At 47.4% G+C, this 20,937-nt stretch overlaps 1 protein-coding gene and 1 long non-coding RNA gene across 5 annotated transcripts; one reads left to right on the top strand and one right to left on the bottom strand.

Annotated features, from left to right (window-relative positions):
- On the top strand, positions 1 to 16,817 carry rnd2 (Rho family GTPase 2). Its single transcript, XM_057015563.1, has 6 exons — positions 1 to 370; positions 650 to 737; positions 12,596 to 12,705; positions 14,081 to 14,215; positions 15,785 to 16,041; positions 16,146 to 16,817. The coding sequence occupies exons 1-6, from the start codon at positions 269 to 271 to the stop codon at positions 16,195 to 16,197; spliced, it is 744 nt and encodes a 247-aa protein (XP_056871543.1). The 5' UTR covers positions 1 to 268; the 3' UTR covers positions 16,198 to 16,817.
- Positions 16,669 to 20,606, bottom strand: LOC130515384 (uncharacterized). Of its 4 annotated transcripts, none has more exons than XR_008947180.1 (3): positions 20,165 to 20,606; positions 19,809 to 20,029; positions 16,669 to 17,098 (listed from the first exon to the last, which is right to left on the bottom strand). It is a non-coding gene; the product is annotated as an uncharacterized LOC130515384 (long non-coding RNA). The 4 variants fall into 4 exon arrangements; XR_008947181.1 differs by having other exon boundaries at positions 19,922 to 20,029; positions 20,165 to 20,605; XR_008947183.1 differs by lacking the exon at positions 16,669 to 17,098 and adding an exon at positions 17,736 to 18,441.
- Between the last annotated feature and the right edge of the window lie 331 nt (positions 20,607 to 20,937).

The raw sequence follows: 20,937 nt of genomic DNA, 5'->3' as shown, positions 1-20,937 counted from the left end.
AGTCAGTGGAGTGATGGGAACATCAGGAAGGCGTGGCCAGTAACCAAAGTAGCAGCTTCCAGGGAGGACCGTGCGCGTCCCGGTCTGGTTCTCCGTCCAGCCTGTCAGTGTGTCAGAGCTGCGAGGAGCGCAGCAGCACAGCAGCAGCACAGCAGCACCGGCGGCTCCAGCACCTCATGTGACGGCTGCTTTTCTCCCATTCTGCCGGGTCTTGATTGGACGCTGGATGCGGTCCACCTCCGCGTCAGGAATCCACCTTTGACGAGCCATGGACGGTGCAGGGAGCCGCTGCAAGATCGTGGTGGTCGGAGACACACAGTGTGGGAAAACGGCGCTTCTGCACGTTTTTGCCAAGGACTGTTACCCCGAGGTGAGTCTGTCCAAAGTCTGCCTTTCTTTTTAAAACATTTCATTTAAACTACTCAGCGCAGTGGCAAATACGTTTAGCAGCATAAAAAACTTGATTCAGCAGGTAAATGTTTAAACAAGGCATGTTATAGTTTTACATTTTGCTCTTTAACCGTCTTTGCAACTCAATAAACCCCAAGACTTTAACATCAGGCATTTAAAATCAAAAATATTGAAAGTAGAGTTATGGGGTTGCGTTGAATTGGCCAATTATTATCAATAATAAATGCTTTATTTACAGAACTACGTGCCCACCGTCTTTGAAAACTACACAGCCAGTTTTGAGATCGACAAGCATCGGATTGAGCTGAACATGTGGGACACCTCAGGTAAAAGCTGCTGCTGTTTCTGCTCCACCCGAGGGGACGGATCGCTTTGACCTCTGCAGATGGACGCCTTTCCATTTCGTTTAGACTTCAGCATCTCCTGTCCTCGCCTCTCGTGGGCCCGCGTCTGCATTCCTTCCTGGGCTGTCCTCCGTGTGTGGCTGGCTCTTCCCATGCTTTGGCTTTTGTCGGGCACCGGGAGGGGTGGGGGATAAAGGGTTGCGGGTGTGGATAATTGAGACGGGATGTGCCTAAAGGGAGCAGTAAATGTCTAAAGTGTGCTCATTAGAGTTGAGTGATGTCGTCATTTTCTGTCGGTTGAGATAAATACGGTCGTTTTCCCAACTTCCATCGCTAAATTACACATTTTAAATAGACGACTTGAGTGATGTAATTATAAACTGTATTATCGGATGGTTTTATGCACCGAAATGTCAGATTTCGAACGTTGGCACACTTGGAAAAAGGGAGCTGAGCTCAGTGTGAAGTTGTCTGGGAACAGAGCAGCATGTGGATTTGATGTCTTGTCTGTCGCTGCTCCGCGGATCCGCTGAGATCCGCATCGCTCTCTCACTCAAAGGCCGCCCGGCCGCCAATGTGGCTCCCCAGTAGGGAGGCTGAGTGTACGATATTCCCGGGGGAAATTCCTCCTCTTACCATAAACATTCCCAAAGCCAAAACTGTTTTCTGGGAGAGTTGATGGGAGCGTTTCTTTATGTCACACAGTCAATCAAGAAAGAATGTTGTTTTTCCTTGATCCTTGGGCTGACCCAAGGACTAAATCAGGGGTTGTGGTGGAGGGTGGAGGGTGGAGGGTGGAGGACGGACCTCCAGGGCCATGACTTATCTCATAGATGTAAGAACCTGATGATGCAGTGGGAACTGTTGTCTTTCAGTCCCAAAACCACCTTCGGCTGTGTGAGGCTCTAATCTCCAGCCTGGAGCCGTTCACCCAACAACAAACATGACATCACTCGACCCTCGGGCCCTGCTGTGTGTGTGTGTGTGTGTGTGTGTGTGTGTGTGTGTGTGCAGACATCCTTGCATTATTCACTGATTCAGACCAAACAGAGATGTTCACATTTTCTCCCAACACGAAGGAAATAATTGCCTCTCTCTCGGATGCTAAAAGCTTTCATCTGAAGAAAATAGCATGTTTACCTCCTTCAGTCTCTTCTGTCGTTACTTCATCCCGTTTTCCTGCTTTAGCCTCCCATTTCCCCCCTCTTTGTAATGTCTGGCGTGTCGGAGCGGCAGTGGTGGCTCTCAGCCGTGCACACGCCGGCGTTTCACCAGAAGCGTTTGTTTTAAATGAGCTTTAGTTTGACATTTGTCCTGTCTGTCCCGGTCCTTTTGCGTCCACCTGACATTCCGCATCAGTCAGCCCTCCGCCTGCGTTCTAAACACCCCTCTTCCTCTGATTTTTCTTCCTCGCTGCTTTCTTCAACTCAACATAAACTATTGCCTTTCCTTTAATTGCGGCCATGTTCCGCCACCGTTGTCTGCTGGTTCTGCTCGCTGAGGACTATTGATCGCCGTCCAAGTCGAAACCCTTTAAACAGCTCGTGTCTTGTTTGTTCGCAGTTCCCCAGAGTGGCTGGATGTCTGTTGCCATTTAAAAATGCTGGCAGCGTTTGTTGTTGCGTGGACGTCCGTGATGAATGAGTTCAGTCTCAGTAATGGTGATTCCTGCAGGATGGGTGACAACCGGGTTAAGGAGGTTCTGATGGTCTTGGTCAGCTCTTTGGAAGATTCATTCTCTCTCTGTCCGAGGAACCGAGGAACCTTCAGGAAATGTTCAGGAACATTTAGACCTAAAAGAAGTTCCAGGAGCGAAAACTCCCCAATACGGCTGCACTTTTCTCTCCTTCAGTTTTCAGCCCTGGAAATAAATCAGAAAGACATCGATTGGAATTTAAAAATACTTTTTCATCATCCTGTGTCCTTATATATCACCCCGAGCTCTTCAGCAGTCAAAACGTCAGTGGGGCCTGGTGATAACGTGTCTGAGGGCCATTAGTGTCTACTGTCTGCACTCGGGGGCCCCGTTGCTGTTTTTTTTTTTTAACACAGCCTGAGGCACTGGTGCACCTTTCCTTTCTTCCCAATATGGTAAGAGTGGCTGGGGAAGGTTCCCTCCGTAGGAGATGTGCGCGCTCGTGTTTCCTAAACACGACGGAGCAGGTTTCCCCCAAACTTACGTAAAGCCTGGCACGAAGACTGGAGGTGGAACATTCTTCTCACCCATGTGAGAGATTCCTGTGCCTGATGTTCAAATTCTATTTCCCTGATTGATGATTCCATTAGAGGAACCGGATGTTCTTAACTACAGACGCGAGACTCCTAAATGTTAACCACATTTTGATTTTCTTTTATTGCCACTGTCTGAGGACAAAGCCAGCTTGTGTTTTGACTGGTTTTGTCTTTAACAAGACACTGCTTGTGTGTTCCACCACTCCCAGTTCACACAGTTTCTCTCTCTCCCTTCTGTAGTACCGACTTCCCAGCATTCCTGGTGTCTTTATGCCCTTTAAACTCACATTCTCGGCGCGCTGGACCAGTAGAACGTTCAGAGGCCTGTAAAAACACGCTACGTTTGGAGGGCTTAGTCTTCCTCAACACTTTTCACTTGATTAACCTTTAGTGGAGAGGGAGTGACGGCCACAGCGCAGAGCTGGAACAAAACCAGAAAACCTCACTGGAGAGAAGCTCTGAAATTTGTGCCACTTATGAAGATCACAAGCGCCATTATGGTGAGCGATAAAACGGATCAGTCTCTGGGTTGCTGTTGCCACCGTCCTTTCCGTGGTCGCTCTCTTGGCCCTAAATGTTTTTTGTCTACCCGGCCCAGGGCCATAACTGCTCAAACCAAACCTGTTTGGATGATGCAGAACAGGCTGGAAGGCACTTCCTACAGTGGGGGGAGAACAGCTGCACCGCAGTTTCAAGTAATGAGTAAACAAAGCCGACAGATTCTGTCACCCAAAATGTTCCTTCGTAATTAAACACAGACGCTCAACGTATCTCCTCACAGTTTCTCCTCATGAGAAGTGGAGTGATTATTCTTATTTGCTGAAATGATTGAGTGTTTTTTTCTTTCTTTTTGCTTGCGATTGTGAGGAAATCTTCCTGTGGTTGGTTATATTGAGGCTGAAAAGCCCGACTGTTCATCCGTGAGGAGGCAAGCGCTTTCCAGCCCTCCACTGGATTATTTCCCTAATGTAAAAAGTCAGTGTTTCACCTCCGTCCTGTCCCTTCTCAGGCTGCTGCTACCTTTCGTTCAGTGAAGTTGACAATGATGCAGCTTTGAAGGCTTAAACGTTCAAACCTCAGTGAATTGAAATCATCTCTATGAACCTTCACTTGCCTGCGGATGTCACAGGGCACAGCGGTGACACAGAAACAGGCATGTCAGGTCTGACGTGTTCTTTGGAAAGACAGCTCACACTCTAATCTGCTTTTAATGTTCCCTCCCAGTGGCTCAAGTACGTGCTTAACCAAGTTCTACTTTGTTGTCATTGTTTGATATCTGAATGCTGTACTAGCTGACTGGAAACAAACACGCCCACCCGTTTCTGTAGAATCGGCAGTCGGCGGAATTCCTGACGGTGTTTCTGCGAGGGAATTCTGCTCTGGCTGAGCTCCCCACGACATCTTTCTCAGCTCCTTCCCCCCCATCGTCTCTCAGTTTGGGATGAACCTGAATCAAACAACCTCGGGCACAGCAGTTAGTAGCTGGAGCCAGTTTTACATTTATTAGAATAAAAACCGTAAAGCCCCCTGACGTGGCTGTGCCGTCTATACATCTCCCTTGGACTCACCATATTATAATATTTCCTCTATTAGATTTGGAGCTGATGACTTTCGCAGTCAGCCTACAAACATAAAACCCAAAATGAGTATTAAATGTTGCACCTAATCTAACAAGAGTATTAAATAGCAGTAAAAATCAGCACCATATGAAATGACCACACCTCTTATGACGGAAATAACACAATAAATAAACACTCGCATTTTTCACCAGATCGATTGCCGCCATTTTCTGCGGCCCATTCTGGTCATAATCTGCAACAGCTCTAGAATGAGGGTTTCTTTCGTGCAGCGCCAAGCTTCATGACAAACTCAGTGTAAGCGTGGGTTTATGTGACATTACGGACGCTCCGGAGGGCAGCTGACAGTCCTGCTGCTGGGCTGGAAGCCTCGATTCTCCAGCAAGCGAGCAGCTGTGCCCACTCCTCGCAGCTCAGTCCTCCATGAATCATATTATTAGGATATAACACACAGGGTCAACCAGCTGAAGGGGACCTCTCTGAACGAGCGTTAACAGTAGCTGTGAGAGAGCCTCCTCCCTGCTCTGGTTATTTGTTCCTGTCTTGTTGACCTATTTTGTTGCATCACGTTCCTCCATATTATCCAACCTGTTAATCAAGCACGGCAACACAGGACGTTACCTCCCTTCTCAATTAACTAACAAGCTTCTCTTTGCGCCCCGTAAAATTCTCACAGAGATCCCAGAGCAAAGTGCCACTATTCCCTCTGCACTTCTGAGCTCTCGTGCGCTGTCACCTTAACACCGAGCGCCAGGCAAGAGTGTGTAATCTGCTTACATGGCAGGTCTGCTGCTGGACAGCTCTGCACGCTGCTGATAGGCTGCATCAAGCTTTCAGCTACCAATGGAACCAACCTGAACCAGGCAGGAGGAATCTTCTCCATTATGTGGCCTTTTTGTTATAATGGCCAGCATGTAAAATGATAAAATAAATGTAGGGAGTAGAAAAACTGACAGGAATGTGAAGAATAAGATGCAATAATGACATTTTTGTTTTCTCCAGTCTGATTTATGACGTTCATATCGGCCACAGTGGGCTGTGGCATTTAAAAGGGGCGATTTGAGATTGAAGATTGAACCTTGGAGCTACAACTTAGATGAAATTAAAGGAAAATGCCTCTATGAGACCCTGAGTCACCGGAATTATACTCACAGCTTATAAAGACTGAAAAGAAAAAGGGGTCTTTTATGACGTTTTACTCCTCCGACAGAGAAAAGCGAAAGAGATGGATGCAGGATTTTAAAGGGGGACGTGCTTGTGCACGCATGCTTGGTCATGTGCAACATTGAGCGGGTAGGTGTGTGTGTTCCAACACTGACCCTTGACCTCTTTCATTGTTTCTCAGCTGACCCGGAGCATAACTCGGAGTGGGGGGGGGCACAATGTGATGCCAGAAAGTGCAGCAGTTGCTTTGACCACTGGACAAACAGATTGAGGGGGTGCGATGTGTGGTGTGTGTCTGTGTCTCTTAGTCTCTTAGTGCACGTTATAGGAGCTGCACGACTGAATGAAACGGAGGCAGGAGGAGGGGAGAAGGTGACATCTGTGCATTTCCAGCCCCCACCGTGCAAGGCTTTGTGTTGTGAGTGAGGTTCATCTGTGGCATCCTGGGGGCCTGACCCACTGCGCTGTTTGTTGGCACAGATGCAGAAACGCTAAGTGTGTCCGTTTTACGTGGCTGCATCGCTCTTCTTCTATGATACATAGAAATAATGCTGCAGCAGACACGAGGAAGCACTTTGGTCTGATGCGTGCGTGCAGAGACTAAGCTTTTATTTGCGTGACTTAAGCTTTTATTGACCTGAAGTAACGTGATCCATGATGTGCTAGACAGCAGTAGGAAGTTATTGATCCTTAATGGAGCCACTTCAAAGATCTAAAGACTTGACCGGACGAACTGGAAACATCCGTACTTGAATAATAATTGGCCTTACAATACCTAAACAACCTAAAAGGCATATGGCGGTGTCTTCCCTGTATGAACACTTTCATTTCCCAAAGCATTCAGCTCTCCCTGCTCTTTAACTCCAGCCATATAGTGAAGCACAAATATTCTAATGTAATGGTTTTTCTTTAAACTAAGCAGAGATGTTCATCTGTGATGTAGTTTTATGCAAAACAGGAGGAATATCACTGTCAGCTTCAATGTTTGTGAGATCAGTAATGCATTATATTACTGCCGCACTGTTAAAATGACTTTTAACGAGCAAAGAGACAAACTAATGTGCTGTGGCAGTGAATTAGGCATTTGTTCCTATTCAGCAGCAGCAATGAAAGCCCCAGTCAGACAAGGAACCCACTTTGGAACCGTGCAGCAGAACCCAGTGCAGTTCCAGCTTTGATCAGTCCACTTCAAACGGCCAGAGTGACTCGTTCAGCGGTTCCCTAAGCCAGCGCGGCCCTCAGGACCCAAACCCTCTTAATATCTGTCTGCAACCTATCCAAGCGTAAGAGGATACTGGGTGAGGGGCCACCGTTCACCTCCGTCCTTCAACTCCCTCGTCACCAAAACCCCTGCACATACACACTCGACAGATCCCATAATTTATGGATGACTTTATTTATAAAGGGGACTCGAGGTGCTCGTCTCTTCTGCTTTGGTGCATGTGGAGCCGTGGCATGGCGTGTCGCCCCTCGGGGATGGGGGCAGAGTGTGCTTGTGGATGGAAAGCACCACGGTTGTGATGCATTTGGTTGGATGAGACAGATGAGCTGAAGGACCAGAGGGTGTCCTTTTTCCTCAACCGAGCTTTTTTTTTTTTGTTATGCGAGTGTAGCTGCTGTCTGAATATTCGTGTCTCGTGCCAGACTGCTGACACACACATGCCAGAGTTGGTGTTATTACAACTTTTAATGAAAGTCTTCGAGTCGGGGGTAAAAACTTTGACGGGAGAGTGTGGGTGACTGAGAAATGGAGCAAATTAAGGAGAGGTGCCGTCTCTTGTTACAAGCTAAAGATGAATTTGATAGCAAAGGGGGGGTTTTGAGAGAGGAATACGTTGCGGCATGGCAGATGATTGGACGAGGACTTAGAGCAGGCATCGGCAGAACAGGCTCTTTTCTGAATGTTCAAGGGTCTTTTTATAAGGTTGACATGTTGGAAGAAATTAATGAGCGCCAGAAACCTCACATATCTCCAGAATTGACCCTTGATGCTGAAACAAATGTTAAAAACCTGCATAATTATCAAATGTCTTTCAGAAGGGCGCCACAGAATATTGACTCTAAGTGTTAAGTAGTGAACTCTCGCGACAGACAAACCAGCCGTTAAAAAAAACAAAAAACCGAAACAATCCAAACTCCAAAGGGCTGAAAACATTGCAAATATCCTCCTGGAGGTTTTCTGCTATTACATGCTCAACAGCAACCAAAGAGAAACAAATAAATCCACAAGTGTTGCTGTTAGAGGACTATCAGATTGATTGGTTCCAGCGGCAAAGAAGCGTCTGCAAAGAATAAACAATCTCCAAGTTAGCATCTGGCGCTCCGCGCTGGCTCTGCGCGCGTGTTCTTCAGACGCCGTTATTTTGATTTTGTTCAAACAATCTGCCGCTGCAGCCTTGAAGACGCTCAATGGTTCTGGTGTGACAAACAGAGCGCGAAGAAAGGGATGAATCATGTTCTCCGTGTGTTGTTTTCGTGCAGCCGGCAGCCATTCACAGCTACTTGACTTCCTCACTTAAACCAACACTGATGTGTTTGTGTCGTAGCATCTAAAGACACTCTGAAGGAATTCAGACCGCCATGTACGCCGCCACACCACATCGGAAGAGACTTTGAGAGAAAGCAGAGATGTTCTTGTATGTAAAAAGGGAGGATCTAGACTGACAGAGGAAGTAAGCAACGGATGAAGCAAAGCAAAGCGGGAACCCGAGTCTCAGCCAGCCAGCCAGATCAAAGCGGCAGAGATGAAATGCACAGTTCTACTTATATCTCCGGTGGAATGTGGACACGGTGCTTCAGACACCCGGGGCAGGCGTGGCGCAGACGGGAATGCTGCTCTGTCCCTGCTCTCCACCGTCACCCCTGCGGCCATCCGTGCTTTTCAACCTGCCATTCAACCCCAGACACAGGCGTTCACGCCTCCACGGCAGAGCTCAGCGTGGTCGAGCGCAGGAAGGTGCTCGGTGCCCTTCAAAGGCTGCTCTTCCTCCAGAGGGACCGCGCACGGGTTTGATCGATATCCCCCATGTGAGGGCTGCAGACACGGAAGGTTAATGGCTATTTAACCCAGTGTCACATCCGCTGTCCCGGCTGAGTGCTAATGCTTTTGGAACCTTGACACAATTGTCTCATTTACAGATCAACACTGTCTTTGCGTGTGTTTCATTTGAAGAGGCACTGTCAGTTAAAGCAGGCTGATTTGTGCTAAACTTTTTTCTGCTGCTGCTCCTTCCTAAATTGCAGAGTAGGTGGCTCAGACCACCCCCGAATGAGGTCTCTGTGATGATGGCGTAGTTCCCCTTAGGTTGTACTTTAGTCCTGAACTCATGTGTAAACAGGATGCCAAATGTGTCATTTTAAAGCCTTTGATCTGCTATTTCCCCACCATACTCACACACATTTAATATGTGCTGGATGCAATATAGAAAAGTCTGGGTCAAAGAGTTCTTATATCGTTTTATATGCTCAGCTGCATTAAGGTCTCCCTAAAAAGCAAATGATTGTGTGACCGCTCTGACACAAACACAGCCAATAGCCTGAATTATAATGTAGAAATGAAAAGGATCATAACTTTCTGGAACACAGGCGGTTATGATCCAGTTGATGTGCTGCCATATGAAGCAAAGTCATTTTCTTCCAATCTCACAGGTCATTTTCCATGTGAGCTCACATCTCGCTAAGTCAGTAGCTCCATACAAAATCTAATGTGTTTGATCCTGACTGTGGAAAAAAGAGAGTAAAAATGTCCTGATCATTCAAGTGTTACATTAGGTTAAAGTAACTTTAGAGGGGGAAGCAGCTCAGACCTTCAGCAGGATGTCTGCTCCACGTCCAAAAGAGTGATGCGCAGCACTCACCCGCCTTTGAATCGCGCCAGTCATTAGCCTCCACAACCCGCCTCGTTCTTTTGCTCACTTCCTTTCAGGATAATGAAGCCATTTGCATCCATTCAGGTTGCTATGATACTCTGGCCAACACAACTTGAAATGTTTTGCCTTTGCTTAAGAGGTGGATCTGAAAAATTAAACAGCTGCAGGAGGGGGGAAGAAAGGATTGTGATGTTGAACAGCAGTTTATGTGACACAGAAACGATCACGTGTTTTGGCTGCTATGGTGACCAGTGGCAACATCCATATTTTTTTTTTATCGGATTTAATGAGGCGGCTGTTGTGTCTGTGTGCAGATAAACCCACCAGAGAGTCAAAGGCTTTGCTTCCCTCACTCAGAATTGTTGGCTTACTTGCTGCGTTTACCGTACAGAGTCGAAAACCGAAGACTCTGCGGTGCTGCAAAGTTCAGATAAGTCCGCCGAGACTCGTTGCACACTGAGCTTGGGCGGCTGCAAACGTGTAGTTCCTGCAGAACAAGTTTTGAATGAACGAGCAGAAAGCTGTCCAGTCCGGCAGATTTCCCCTGTGGGGTTATGCAAGTGTCAGGGGACAGGAGGCACGGATGAAATCATACCGCAAATACGCCAGTCTTATTAATGTACATTAGCGCTTGACTAAGTTTCTGTATGCCTTCACATCCTCTGGGATATTTCTGGCCTTGGATGGAGCTCGACTGACAGCTGGCGACAGACTCCTCCCGCCCACCTCTGTCACCTCTGCACCGCGGCGCCTCCTCCTCAGCTTAATTATCCCCCTGGAAAGAAAGACAGAGAGTCATTTTCCACTGTGTGAGATCAGCAGTGCTAAATGAGGCTAATGCTAATGCCTAAGGAAGGAGCTGCTCTTGAGAGAGGGGTGTTTTATGCATCCTTGGCACGGCCTGGTAGGGTCCCACTCCTTGCCAGGCGTGATGGCCTAATCCATTTCATCCTGCCTGTGGCTAAAATTCAATTGACCTTTTGTTCCACCTCACAGTGAATGGGGCAGGCCACCTCCACCAATAGTCCAGTCCAGTGCGCTCATGGCTCTCTATTTAACTTGTCCAGTGCTTTCATTACAGCCCCGACACCTCTTTTCCTCTTCCTCCCTCCTCTTTTATCTCTGCTCATGTGTCTTTGCTGGAGGTGAGGTACTTCTCCAAGCTCCTTTTCACTTGTCCTTGTGATGTTGGCGCTTGTTCCGGCGATTGGCTTTTATTCATGCCTGCCCGGCTTATTTCAAACGTGGCACCCCGCCTTCTCCTCGATTCAGCAGTCTCTTGCAGAAGTGCTGAGCCAGCTTCCCTTTCGCTCACAGAATCAGAACCTGTCAATCATTTTGATCAGTGGGATCGGAAATTGACCTCGATGGCCTCTAATTACATCTGATGTCAAGCCCCCACTTTCTTGGAATGCACTTTAATCCTCCATTTGCTGGTGTCCTGAGCACGCGCGTCGCCACCTTGTTCCCGCGACAGCATCGGTCATTATATTCTTCCCCTCCGCCGCCGCATGCTGTGCGATTTCACTGTAAACCCCAGTTCAGCGCAGCAGCACCGAGGTACAAGCTGAGTGGAGCTATAATAGCTTCCACAAAGGTTCCACCATTCTATTTCCTACCTGATCCCAGCTTGAAAGTTGAATTTGAAGGCAGAAAAAAAACCTTCATGTGTCCTATTACAACTGCTGTAAAGGTCAAAAATCCTTCAGCTCATTCATGAGATGGGGCAAACTGCAAAATCACAGCAGACGCTTAAATCATATCCTTGTCTGGGTCCATGAGGATTCTTGGTATAAGGGCCAACTCTCTGTGGGATTACACGTCAAACCCTCCTGAACAGCAGGAGGCAGAACTGTAGCCGTACAGGTTTTTTAAAGGTTATACTAGGAACAAAACCTGCTGTCGTAATAGAAGAAAAAGTGGTTTGATCACAATTGTTGTTCCCAATATTTGAGAAATGATCAGGGCACCGGGGCGGGTCCATTTTGGTGAGAAAGAGGATCAAAACATGGGTGTTCAGTACGCAGCCTGTTGCACCGACAGGCAGGAAAAGGCTCCACATCACGCTGCCAACATGCCACATACATCTATTGTTACGGCCCCATTCCACGGTTAACAAAGGGAACACAGTCATTGTCAAACACACTGTAGCAGCAGACTCCATTTAATCCACCTCACAAAGACATGCAGCGGTGCCCCCATGCTGAAACCCTGCTGGGTGCAGCAGTTGTACACCTAAACATCCACATTTATTATCATCTTGTTTGTGTGACATCCAAGGTGTCAGGTATTGACTGTTATAATGGCTGTTAGCATGTTTACGGTTTCTTTGGTGCATGTCTGGGTCTAGCTGTTAATAAAACCTCTGAACTGAAGTCAGTACCAGCTCCGCCAAAGAAGCACCCACATTTGCAGCCCCATCTCCGTTCCCAGAAAAGCCGAGTTATTTTTACAAGCCTCTTAATGAGAGCTGTAGGGGGACGGGACCTGTGTAACTGAGTGGCCTGTGAAAGCCGAGAGGCCCCGTCCATCTTCAGATGTGATCGGGGGGCAGAAATGAGAAGTGAGTGTGGAGAGAGGCGCTGGTCCTACACAGGGAAGACGAAGGAAGAGTGTTTAAAAAAGAGGGCCATTTATGAGAGAGACAGAAAGAGGGAGGAGGCGTGAGAATTAAGGAGTTCAACCTTTAGTGTGGCCTTTCTGCTGGCATTTCAAGAAGATAATAACTTCCTCGGAGCATATCTGCTTCCTACTCTTAAAGCAAAGGGAGATTGTAAAAGCCTAAGAATCGTTCATGGAGATGTCCACTTTGTTTCCATCTAAAGCGTCCTCAGTTGATGATCACATCGTTTTTAATGACCTTCACGTCAGGTTTTAGCATCGTCCAACAAGTGCCAGGTTGGACAGAAGATGGAGTGTGGCTGGGTGATGCTAAAAACAGACACAGGAATTTTGGAGAAGACAGCTCAACCCCGGTTCTTGTGATTGTTGTCAACAGGTTCCTCTTACTATGACAACGTGAGGCCGCTGGCGTACCCCGATTCTGATGCTGTTCTCATCTGTTTTGATATCAGCCGCCCAGAGACTCTGGACAGCGTCATAAAGAAGGTAAGTTTTTGATTTGATTTGATTTCTCTTTGCACGCGGCAGCATTTAAATTCTGCTGCGACACTGGAAGATGTTTTTTTGTCCCGATCAGCATCTTTTGCTGACTCGGACGTCTGTGCTGGGCAGCTGGCTCTTTCACAGTCCAGTGACAGAACAAATGGGGACAGGGGTCAGAAAATCCTGTTCCTTTATCTCATTAAAAGGCCCATGGATATTTGACCCTGGTCGCTCAGAGGAATGGAGCGTCCGAATCTGCAGAGTGTCTCCCAGAAGAATGTGAGGTGTATAATTTCATTCAGTTTGTGGGAGCTTCAGAGTCTTGAAAAGGGTTTTGGAGCAGAAAAGCTGCTCAGTAAAAGCGGTGTTGTGGAGTTTATTGTCGGGATAGTGAACTGGGGAGTTGTGCCGTGCAGGGGGAGCCCGATTGTGGTCACAAATGTGGTCGTACCCAGAAGGCATGTAGAGCCACCCAGCCTAATGGGTGAGATGCAGGCCTGAGCCTGAGCAGCTCCTTGTGGGTCCCTCTGCTGGTGTGTTGATGATCTGAACGGAGCTGCTAAAATGTCCCTACGGACCCCAACACACCCTGTATAACCCACAAATGTCTCACAGCCATCAACAGCGGGCAGCAGAGCTGCTGTCAAGCTTTGGATTTTCCCATAAGTCCCTGTGTAGGGGGCTAGTGTGACCCCCCGACCTTGGGAATGACCCTGTAATCTATGAAACTTGGGTGCACCTTTAAAACGGATGGCACAACCTCTGAGCTAAATTAGAGCGCTGACCTCTGGAAACAAGCAGCTCAGAAAGGCCTCTGGGTGACATCTGGGGGGGGGGGGGGGGGGGGGGGGGGGGGGGCAACCGAAGCTTTTGATTGGATGGTGCTGACAGAACAGACACGAGCTTGAAAGGTCGAAGCGTGTTTTCAACACCCCGACATCCATGTGGAGCGAGCGTTCAGCGGCGGCATCTCAGAGACGATGTCGGCTGTGTTGGCGTGACCGAGTGACATTTTAAAAACCAGTGCCACTTTTAAAACAACGCTCAACCTTTTCGGTACACAACCTGGAATTGATCTGTCAGAGGAGGCATGCAGAGGGGAGCGTAGACAACACTCGAGGTACACAGAAGACTTGAACCATGAATACAGGTGGAACATTCAACCATAAGGTATCACCACAGGATCAGAGGTGACTGGAGCCACCCGTGTCAGTGGAGCAAACCCTGGTGTATAAAAGATTGATTCGCACCCTTTTGCTTGATGTCTGTTCCTTTACCTTAGCATAAATAGCCAGTCTCGCACTGGCGACGTTAAAACACATACGTACCTTCATCATCTGCTAATTAGTGACACAACACTGTTCTCGTGTTTCCACAGTGGCAAGGAGAGACTCAGGAGTTCTGTCCCAACGCCAAAGTGGTGCTGGTGGGCTGTAAGCTGGACATGAGGACGGACGTAAACACCCTGAGGGAACTCTCCAAACAGCGTCTCATCCCCGTTACCCACGAGCAGGTGAGAATCACAGATATTTGAGTGGAAAACGGAGAAGTGGCTTCGAGAGAAGAATGGCAATTTCCCCACAATGGATGTGGGTGGCAGGAGACTACAAAGCGCCACAATGATTACACACAATATTTTCCATCTTGGATCAGCAGCGGCGTTGCCTACTTGATGAAATCCCACGAAAAAGCGAGCGTGACAGGAGACGTGTGCGGCACAAACAGCCTCTGCAGAATCAAAGCTGGGAAAGATCCCTTGGGGAAGATTCGCCAGCGTCGCTTTTTGACAGCAGCTTTGTTGACAAGTGCTACAAGGTTGCTGATGGCGATAGAAGAGAGCCGCGCACGGGCGTCTAATGTGATTTATGGGATTTTCTCAGGAATGTAAAATCCATGCACATTTGTATATTCACTCACACCAAAATGCAAGATAAGGAGGATAAACGGACATTGATAAATGAGGAAGCCCTTCTAAAGTCCGCAGCCATGACCTTTGGCCCCGGGGGGGTGAGGAGACGCAGGAGGGAATGATAAACCGCTCTGTAAAACTGTGAATTTTAATACGCTTTTAGTGGATTCGTTTCGTGCTGGTCGGTGTTGAACATACTGGGAAAGCGCTTCGTATCCACCACAGGAAAGCCTTCAGAACAAAGCCCCCCCGTCTTTTTTTACAGTGCGCCCCAGAGGTTAAAAGCATTCAGCTTTTAATAATGTAAAAAAAAAGCAAACACAGAGCAACTGGCCCGCAGGAGCAAGGAGCACTAATGTGAAACAGGGGGGGCAGATATACGTTTAACTGTTGTTCTCCTGCTTCTCCTCAGTTTTCATCAGAGGCAACAGCTGTTAGTCCTGCTAAACATGCCAATAAAATAAAAGTCACCGGGCACAACAACCCTCCGGTGCTCTAATCCAACAGCCTGTGCTGTTATCCTGTTGCTGATCTTAAATGGAATTCCGACACAGCCTCTGGTGGGAGTGACCACCAGGTGAACTCCGGACGTATCCGCAGTAATCTGCCTCATATCCCGTCCTACACATCACAGCATTCGCTCGCTCTAAATCTGGCGTTCCATCTAATGAGGACTCCTTTTCTGCTTTTATTACTGCTCAACGCACGGCCGTGATTAAAATCAGACAACGCAGCTCTGTGCTGGAGCGCACGTGCTTCAGCCTCCTGTAAATCGCATGTCTGTCTTAGCCGTCGCAACCTTTCCAAGCGTTGATCCTGCATTAATGCGGGTTTAAAGTCTTGAGATGAAATTAGAGCCGAAGACGGCGCTTTGACATTAAATTTGTCCGGCCTGATCTCGAGCAAACAAACCGCATCCCTAATTAAGCGGGTGCAGAGCAGGATTACGCGGGAGAAAATCCATGTCAGAGGGCTTCACGCTAAGGTAGCGCACACCGAGGGAGGAGGATCTACATTATTAATTTGTCTGCTAGCATGCTATACCTGAGAGAAGTCAACATGTACTTCGCAGTCACAGATTTCAGTACAAAACAAAGATTTTCTTGTTTTGTGTGAGTTGAACATGTAGTTTTCCAACCTGCTAACCACCCTTCTGCTGTCGCCGTGTTCCAGGGCACCACGATAGCGCGACAGATCGGGGCGGTGGCCTACGTAGAGTGCACCTCCAAGGTCTCGGAGAACAGCGTTCGGGATGTTTTCCACGTCACCACGGTGGCGTCGGTGCGGCGGCCGCAGCTGAAGCGCAGCAGCTCCCGCAGGGGCCTGAAGAGGGTCTCGCAGCTTCCCTTGCCGCCTCTGCCCGGCCGGACTGAGCAAATGGACCAAGCCCCGGCCATGAGAAAGGGCCGGGCCAAGAGCTGCACGATCATGTAGAGACAAAATTACAAAATATGTACATACTTAAACGCGGAAATATATAATAGAAGAAGTCTATTTATTGTTTTTTTTCCCTTGTATTTTTTTTGCACTGCAGAGGAGTGAAGATGAAAGAAATACAGCGCTCTGGAAAGGAATGCTTTGGATAATTTTCTCGCCGGCTGTGTTTCTGTCTTTTCTAAGCTGTTTACACATTTGCTTTAAGAGGAGGGAAAATGGGACCGATGCTCTGGATTTTGGAATCACTCTGCTTATGGGGTGGGATCACAGTGACGGAGGAGAGAAGAGATGAAGCACAACGTTCCGGGATGAAATTTCAGGTGTGTCCGGTTGTTTGCTGCTGCCAGACCTGCGAGGAAATCCTGGTCCTTCACCCCCGGGTTTTGGGAAACGGGTTTTGACTGCTGAGGCGAACGATGACTCAAGCCAAACATTTGAAGCTGGAAAGGAGATTTTTCAACACTTGACATGATCATAATAACCCAATAACTGCAAATAATCACATAATTGTGCAGTATCAATAACCTCTAGAAACGGGACTGGGTTGGATTGTTGAGGTCATGTGATTGGACCCACTGGGATACTGTAAAGGTTTATATGAGCATAATACCACAAGTGCATTTGTTTTTAAAAGAATATCTTATTTTTCTCATTTAGCTCCGTTTGTTTCTCTCCAGTTTCTCCAACAGTGTGATTCACCTCTGTAAAATGCCGTTGTCACTACTTCAAAGATGCTTCTTTGTCAAAAATAAAGTGGTAAAAATGTTGAGCCTGATTTGTCCCAGTTCCACTGAAGGAGAATCTTAATGGTCACATGGTTGATTCAGACTGTAACGCTGACTCTTAATTTGATTAGCTGGAGGAAATTTCATTCCCATCATCATGGAGTCCTTGGACTGGGCCACAGACACGTACAGTGAAGGAGGGGGTCCCAGTTAATGTGTCCGTGTCTGCTTTGCACGCTCACGTCTGCGCTGGCCAAACCAAAACGGAGCTGGTGTTGATGGCATAAAGGGGAACTTCTCATCTCAGAATTAAGTGATCTTCTTCCTATAAAATATAATAATCCAAAATAACCCAATGCTTTTCAAGTGAACCGATTCAGAAATAGTCACATTTGGGTAAATCTTTATAGGAAAACAGCATCACATGTTTTTATTTTGCATCATTAGATTAAACCAATGTCCTGTTCTGAAAACCATCCGATTTATTTTCTTCAGTTTGTAAATCACTGATCCACTATTTTAATGCGCTGTGACCAGCGAAGCCCTCATCCGTACATTTCACTCCGGGAATAAGATTTTTTTTAAAAACCTTGTTGCATATTACATTTCTAACATGAGCTACTTAGTGGACGGTAGAAAAGGAAGAAGAGAAAATTATTGGATGGACACGAGTCAAAGAGGATGCTAGCCCTCAGGAAATGAGGATGTGGAGCACTCATTGCAGACTGGACTGACTTTTAAAGAGGATTAATCCTGTGTGTGTGTGCGCGCGTGTGTGTGTGTGTGGAGGAGGTTGATGACCTGAACTTATATGAGCACCAATAAAGCAGTCATCAGGCAACGAGACAGATGTTTAAACCTCCTCCAGATGAAGAAATATGAGCTGCCTTGTTTGTAAAACGAGGGCGGTGTCTCGTTTGTCTCCCCCATCCATTCTCCCACTTAGGCTGCTTTATTACTGCAGGATGTTCAGCTGTTTGAGCAATCTGATCAGCCGTTTGCCCTTTACTGCCGAGATGTCAGGGGGATTAGACATACCTTTGTGTTCGCACAATTTTCCCTTTGATTCTGTGCACCAACAGCCCATTCATCCATTCATATTCTCCCTTAGCTACCCCAGCTGACATCACCCACACAGGAAGCACAATCGCAGACGTTCTTGGCTAATTACTACAATTTGCTCTTGGGGTTATGTCCCCAGAAATACCAGGAATGTTGACGGAAAAGATACCATGAAAGGGGGAAGGAATGTCGGAGAGCAAGAGAGAGAGAGAGAGAGAGAGAGGAGAGAGGGAGAGAGAGAGAGAGAGAGAGAGAGGGAGAGAGAGAGAGAGAGGGAGAGAGAGAGAGAGAGAGAGAGATTGGCTTGTCTGTTGCCAAAAGGTTACGGAGCAGATTCACAAATTGCATACAGTCATGAGAGGATTTGTAATGAGAAGCAGTATGTGACTAAGCTGAACTCTCTCTCTGTCTCTCAAACACACACACAACAGAGAGAGAGAGAGAGAGAGAGCGAGCAGTGATCGACCATGGCGTCCAGCCCCTTCAGTGGCATATTAATGGGGTATGAAGACCATCCTGCAGTTGCCTCTCCAGGGTTTTAACGGTATCGTTTCCTGTATCTCAGCAGAAGAAGCCATCAAAAGGGGTGCGTCATCACCGGTGTCCCTAAACACAAACATCTCCACTAATTGCAGGTTTGACGTGCCCTCCACTCAAATGCTGCCCATTAAATACATGGGCGAGCATCTTTACCCACAGCTGCCTGCATTCTCAACGTTGCCAAAGAGAAAATGTATTAATCGGTTTAACTTAACATCTAAATCGCAATAGTGAGAAATGCATTGATATTTTTGGAGTTAATGGTTTTTCCATCCCTTTTTCAGATGGATGCACTCACATATTTCCCTGAGGGATTAGACAGGACGTCTGAGACTGGGCTGCTTGGAGGGATGTCTGATAAGATGATTTGACAAATATATTCAATATCCAGCGATAGGAGATTCTAAATTAGAGCCTGGAGAATGACAGAAATGTGTGAGGAAGGTGAAGAACACCTTTTGGGACGCTCGCTGGTGGTAAACCACATATTTAAAGTGCTAATGATATGTAGCGGCTACCGAGGTGGCACATATAAAGCAGATAGAGGCTGCCAGGCCAACGTGTCTGCAATGACAGCCTTACTGCTGTAACACAGGCAACATCTCCATCAACCTTGTAATCACAATATGACAGAACACATCGTCCATCTCAGTGACCTGCCGCAAAGACTCCTTTTAAAAATCCATTCACATTCATGGACCAGGGAACTGAGGTAAAGGCCGGTTGGACTGAGAAAGACCATCAAAAACAGAAGAGGAAAACGTTTTCTATTAAAGCCCAGTCGGGTTTTTGTTTATAGCAATACCTCTTCGCATGGAAGCAACACAATGCTGCTATGTTATCCAGAATTTTCCAATTCACCCAGAGACCCGGAATAACACGACAAAAGTGTCTTGGAGTATTGCGCGTATTGTTTTCAGACATGTATTTACCTTCACAACACCTGAGCTGAAACCACAGCTGAGAACACAATGACAATATAATTCAGGCTTGGTGACCTGGAGAAAATCGGCTTCTATCGTTCTCTTTCTAAAAAAGGGGAACGATAGAAGCTTGAAGCCCTACAAACAGCCGATGCAGACATAATGTCAGTGAGGAGATGAGCTGATAGGGCTCAGCCTCCATCCTCTCTCAGGGGAGAGTTGTCTTTCTGCCTCTCACCAGCTCGGTCAAGGTGATTATAGCCTAATAAACCCTGCATCCACTAGTGTATTGCGCAACACGTATGTCCATCTTGCTCAATCAGAGCCGAGGCGTCCCGCCTGCTACACATTATAGGAGACGGTGTCAGAGCGCAATGCTGGTGTTTTTCCCCTCCGATATTTGTGCCCTGCAGGCTGCTCATAAGCACCAGAACAACTATTTTAATTCTGAATTAGGCCGCCAGACAAGCGAGATGTGTTTTCTGATGAGCTGCAGGAAAGAATACTAACGTCATTGTGTGACCCTGATCCTGGGACGAGTTACCAGAGAGACTGTGACGTCATGGCAACGGTGGTCCAGAATGATAATGAGCTCACTGGTGTTGGAGACATGCGTTTGCTACCTGGTGGAACTGACTCATCCAGAAGATCGGGGGGTGGGGGGGGGCACACACGGCTGCAGCAAAACAAGAAGCGCAGTGTTTTGAAGAGAAAGCTTCAAATTAGGTGGCCTGAAAGAATAGGAATAGTGAGGTTTACTGGTATGGAAAAAGCCAGCGAGCGATTCTAATCAGAGCCATACAGCTGTGAGCACACACACACACTTCAGCGCGGCACAGAGGGCGGAGTGTGAGCCGGCAGCTCACCTCCTTTTCTCCTCATCCTTCCCCGTCCGGCTGTGCATTATGAAAGGTCACTAATGTCATCTGGACCTGTTAGTCCAGACACGTTCCTGCTGCGTTGGCTTCCAGCAAAGCTCCTCACACCCAGAAAACTTCAGCTCTTTCCCGCACGGTGACATTTTTGTCCTCCTTCACGTCTCCAGCGCGTGCGTTGTTCAGCATATTAAAGCTCACGTGAGCTTCATAAGCACAGCCGTCATTCTGTTTAAGAGGGGGAAGCAAGCGGAGGAACCTATTGGCTCCAGTTCAGAGCAGCGGTGCCAGTTCTGGATGGCATCACACCAACCTGGCGGCGAACGCTCGCAGAGCAAAAGCAGGAACGCTAACTTTGTATCGTGATCTGCTGCCGCAGAACTGGCTGCGTTTTGCCTCGACTGTATCTATCTGGCTCAGGCTTGACGTTCATTTGCAAAGAGTGTGGCGAGCGAGCGAGCGACACCAGAGTTTTCGGCACGCTGTTCATGCATGTTATCACGAGCTGACGTGTTGCTTCATTTCTGCTGCGCGCTGTCGCGAGAACAACTGCAGCCACCAGCCTGTGTCCTTCTGATAAGATAAGGAGTTTAGAGCTCGTTAATTCAAAAGAAATATGAACTATTGTGCAGAAACATACACAAACACATTAAAATAACTAGCATGTTTCCTGCCAACATACTGCAGAGAAAAGAAATGTGCATATTTAGTCTGTTTGTCTGAGTGGGTGCATCTGTTTGTTGTGTGTCCATGTTTACTGATGC

Source organism: Takifugu flavidus, chromosome 18, assembly GCF_003711565.1.
Source record: "Takifugu flavidus isolate HTHZ2018 chromosome 18, ASM371156v2, whole genome shotgun sequence".
Lineage (NCBI taxonomy): Eukaryota > Metazoa > Chordata > Actinopteri > Tetraodontiformes > Tetraodontidae > Takifugu > Takifugu flavidus.
Note: the sequence above shows the minus strand (reverse complement) of the source record. Positions and strands in the feature narration are given on the sequence as shown.

What these genes read in the sequence shown, in the direction of transcription:
- rnd2 (XM_057015563.1), top strand. Translation starts at nt 269, where the DNA reads ATGGACGGTGCAGGGAGCCGCTGCAAGATCGTGGTGGTCGGAGACACA. An exon ending in GAACATGTGGGACACCTCAG is followed by an intron (nt 738 to 12,595) that starts GTAAAAGCTGCT and finishes TGTTGTCAACAG; the next exon opens with GTTCCTCTTACTATGACAAC. An exon ending in GCCAAGAGCTGCACGATCAT is followed by an intron (nt 16,042 to 16,145) that starts GTAGAGACAAAA and finishes TTTGCACTGCAG; the next exon opens with AGGAGTGAAGATGAAAGAAA.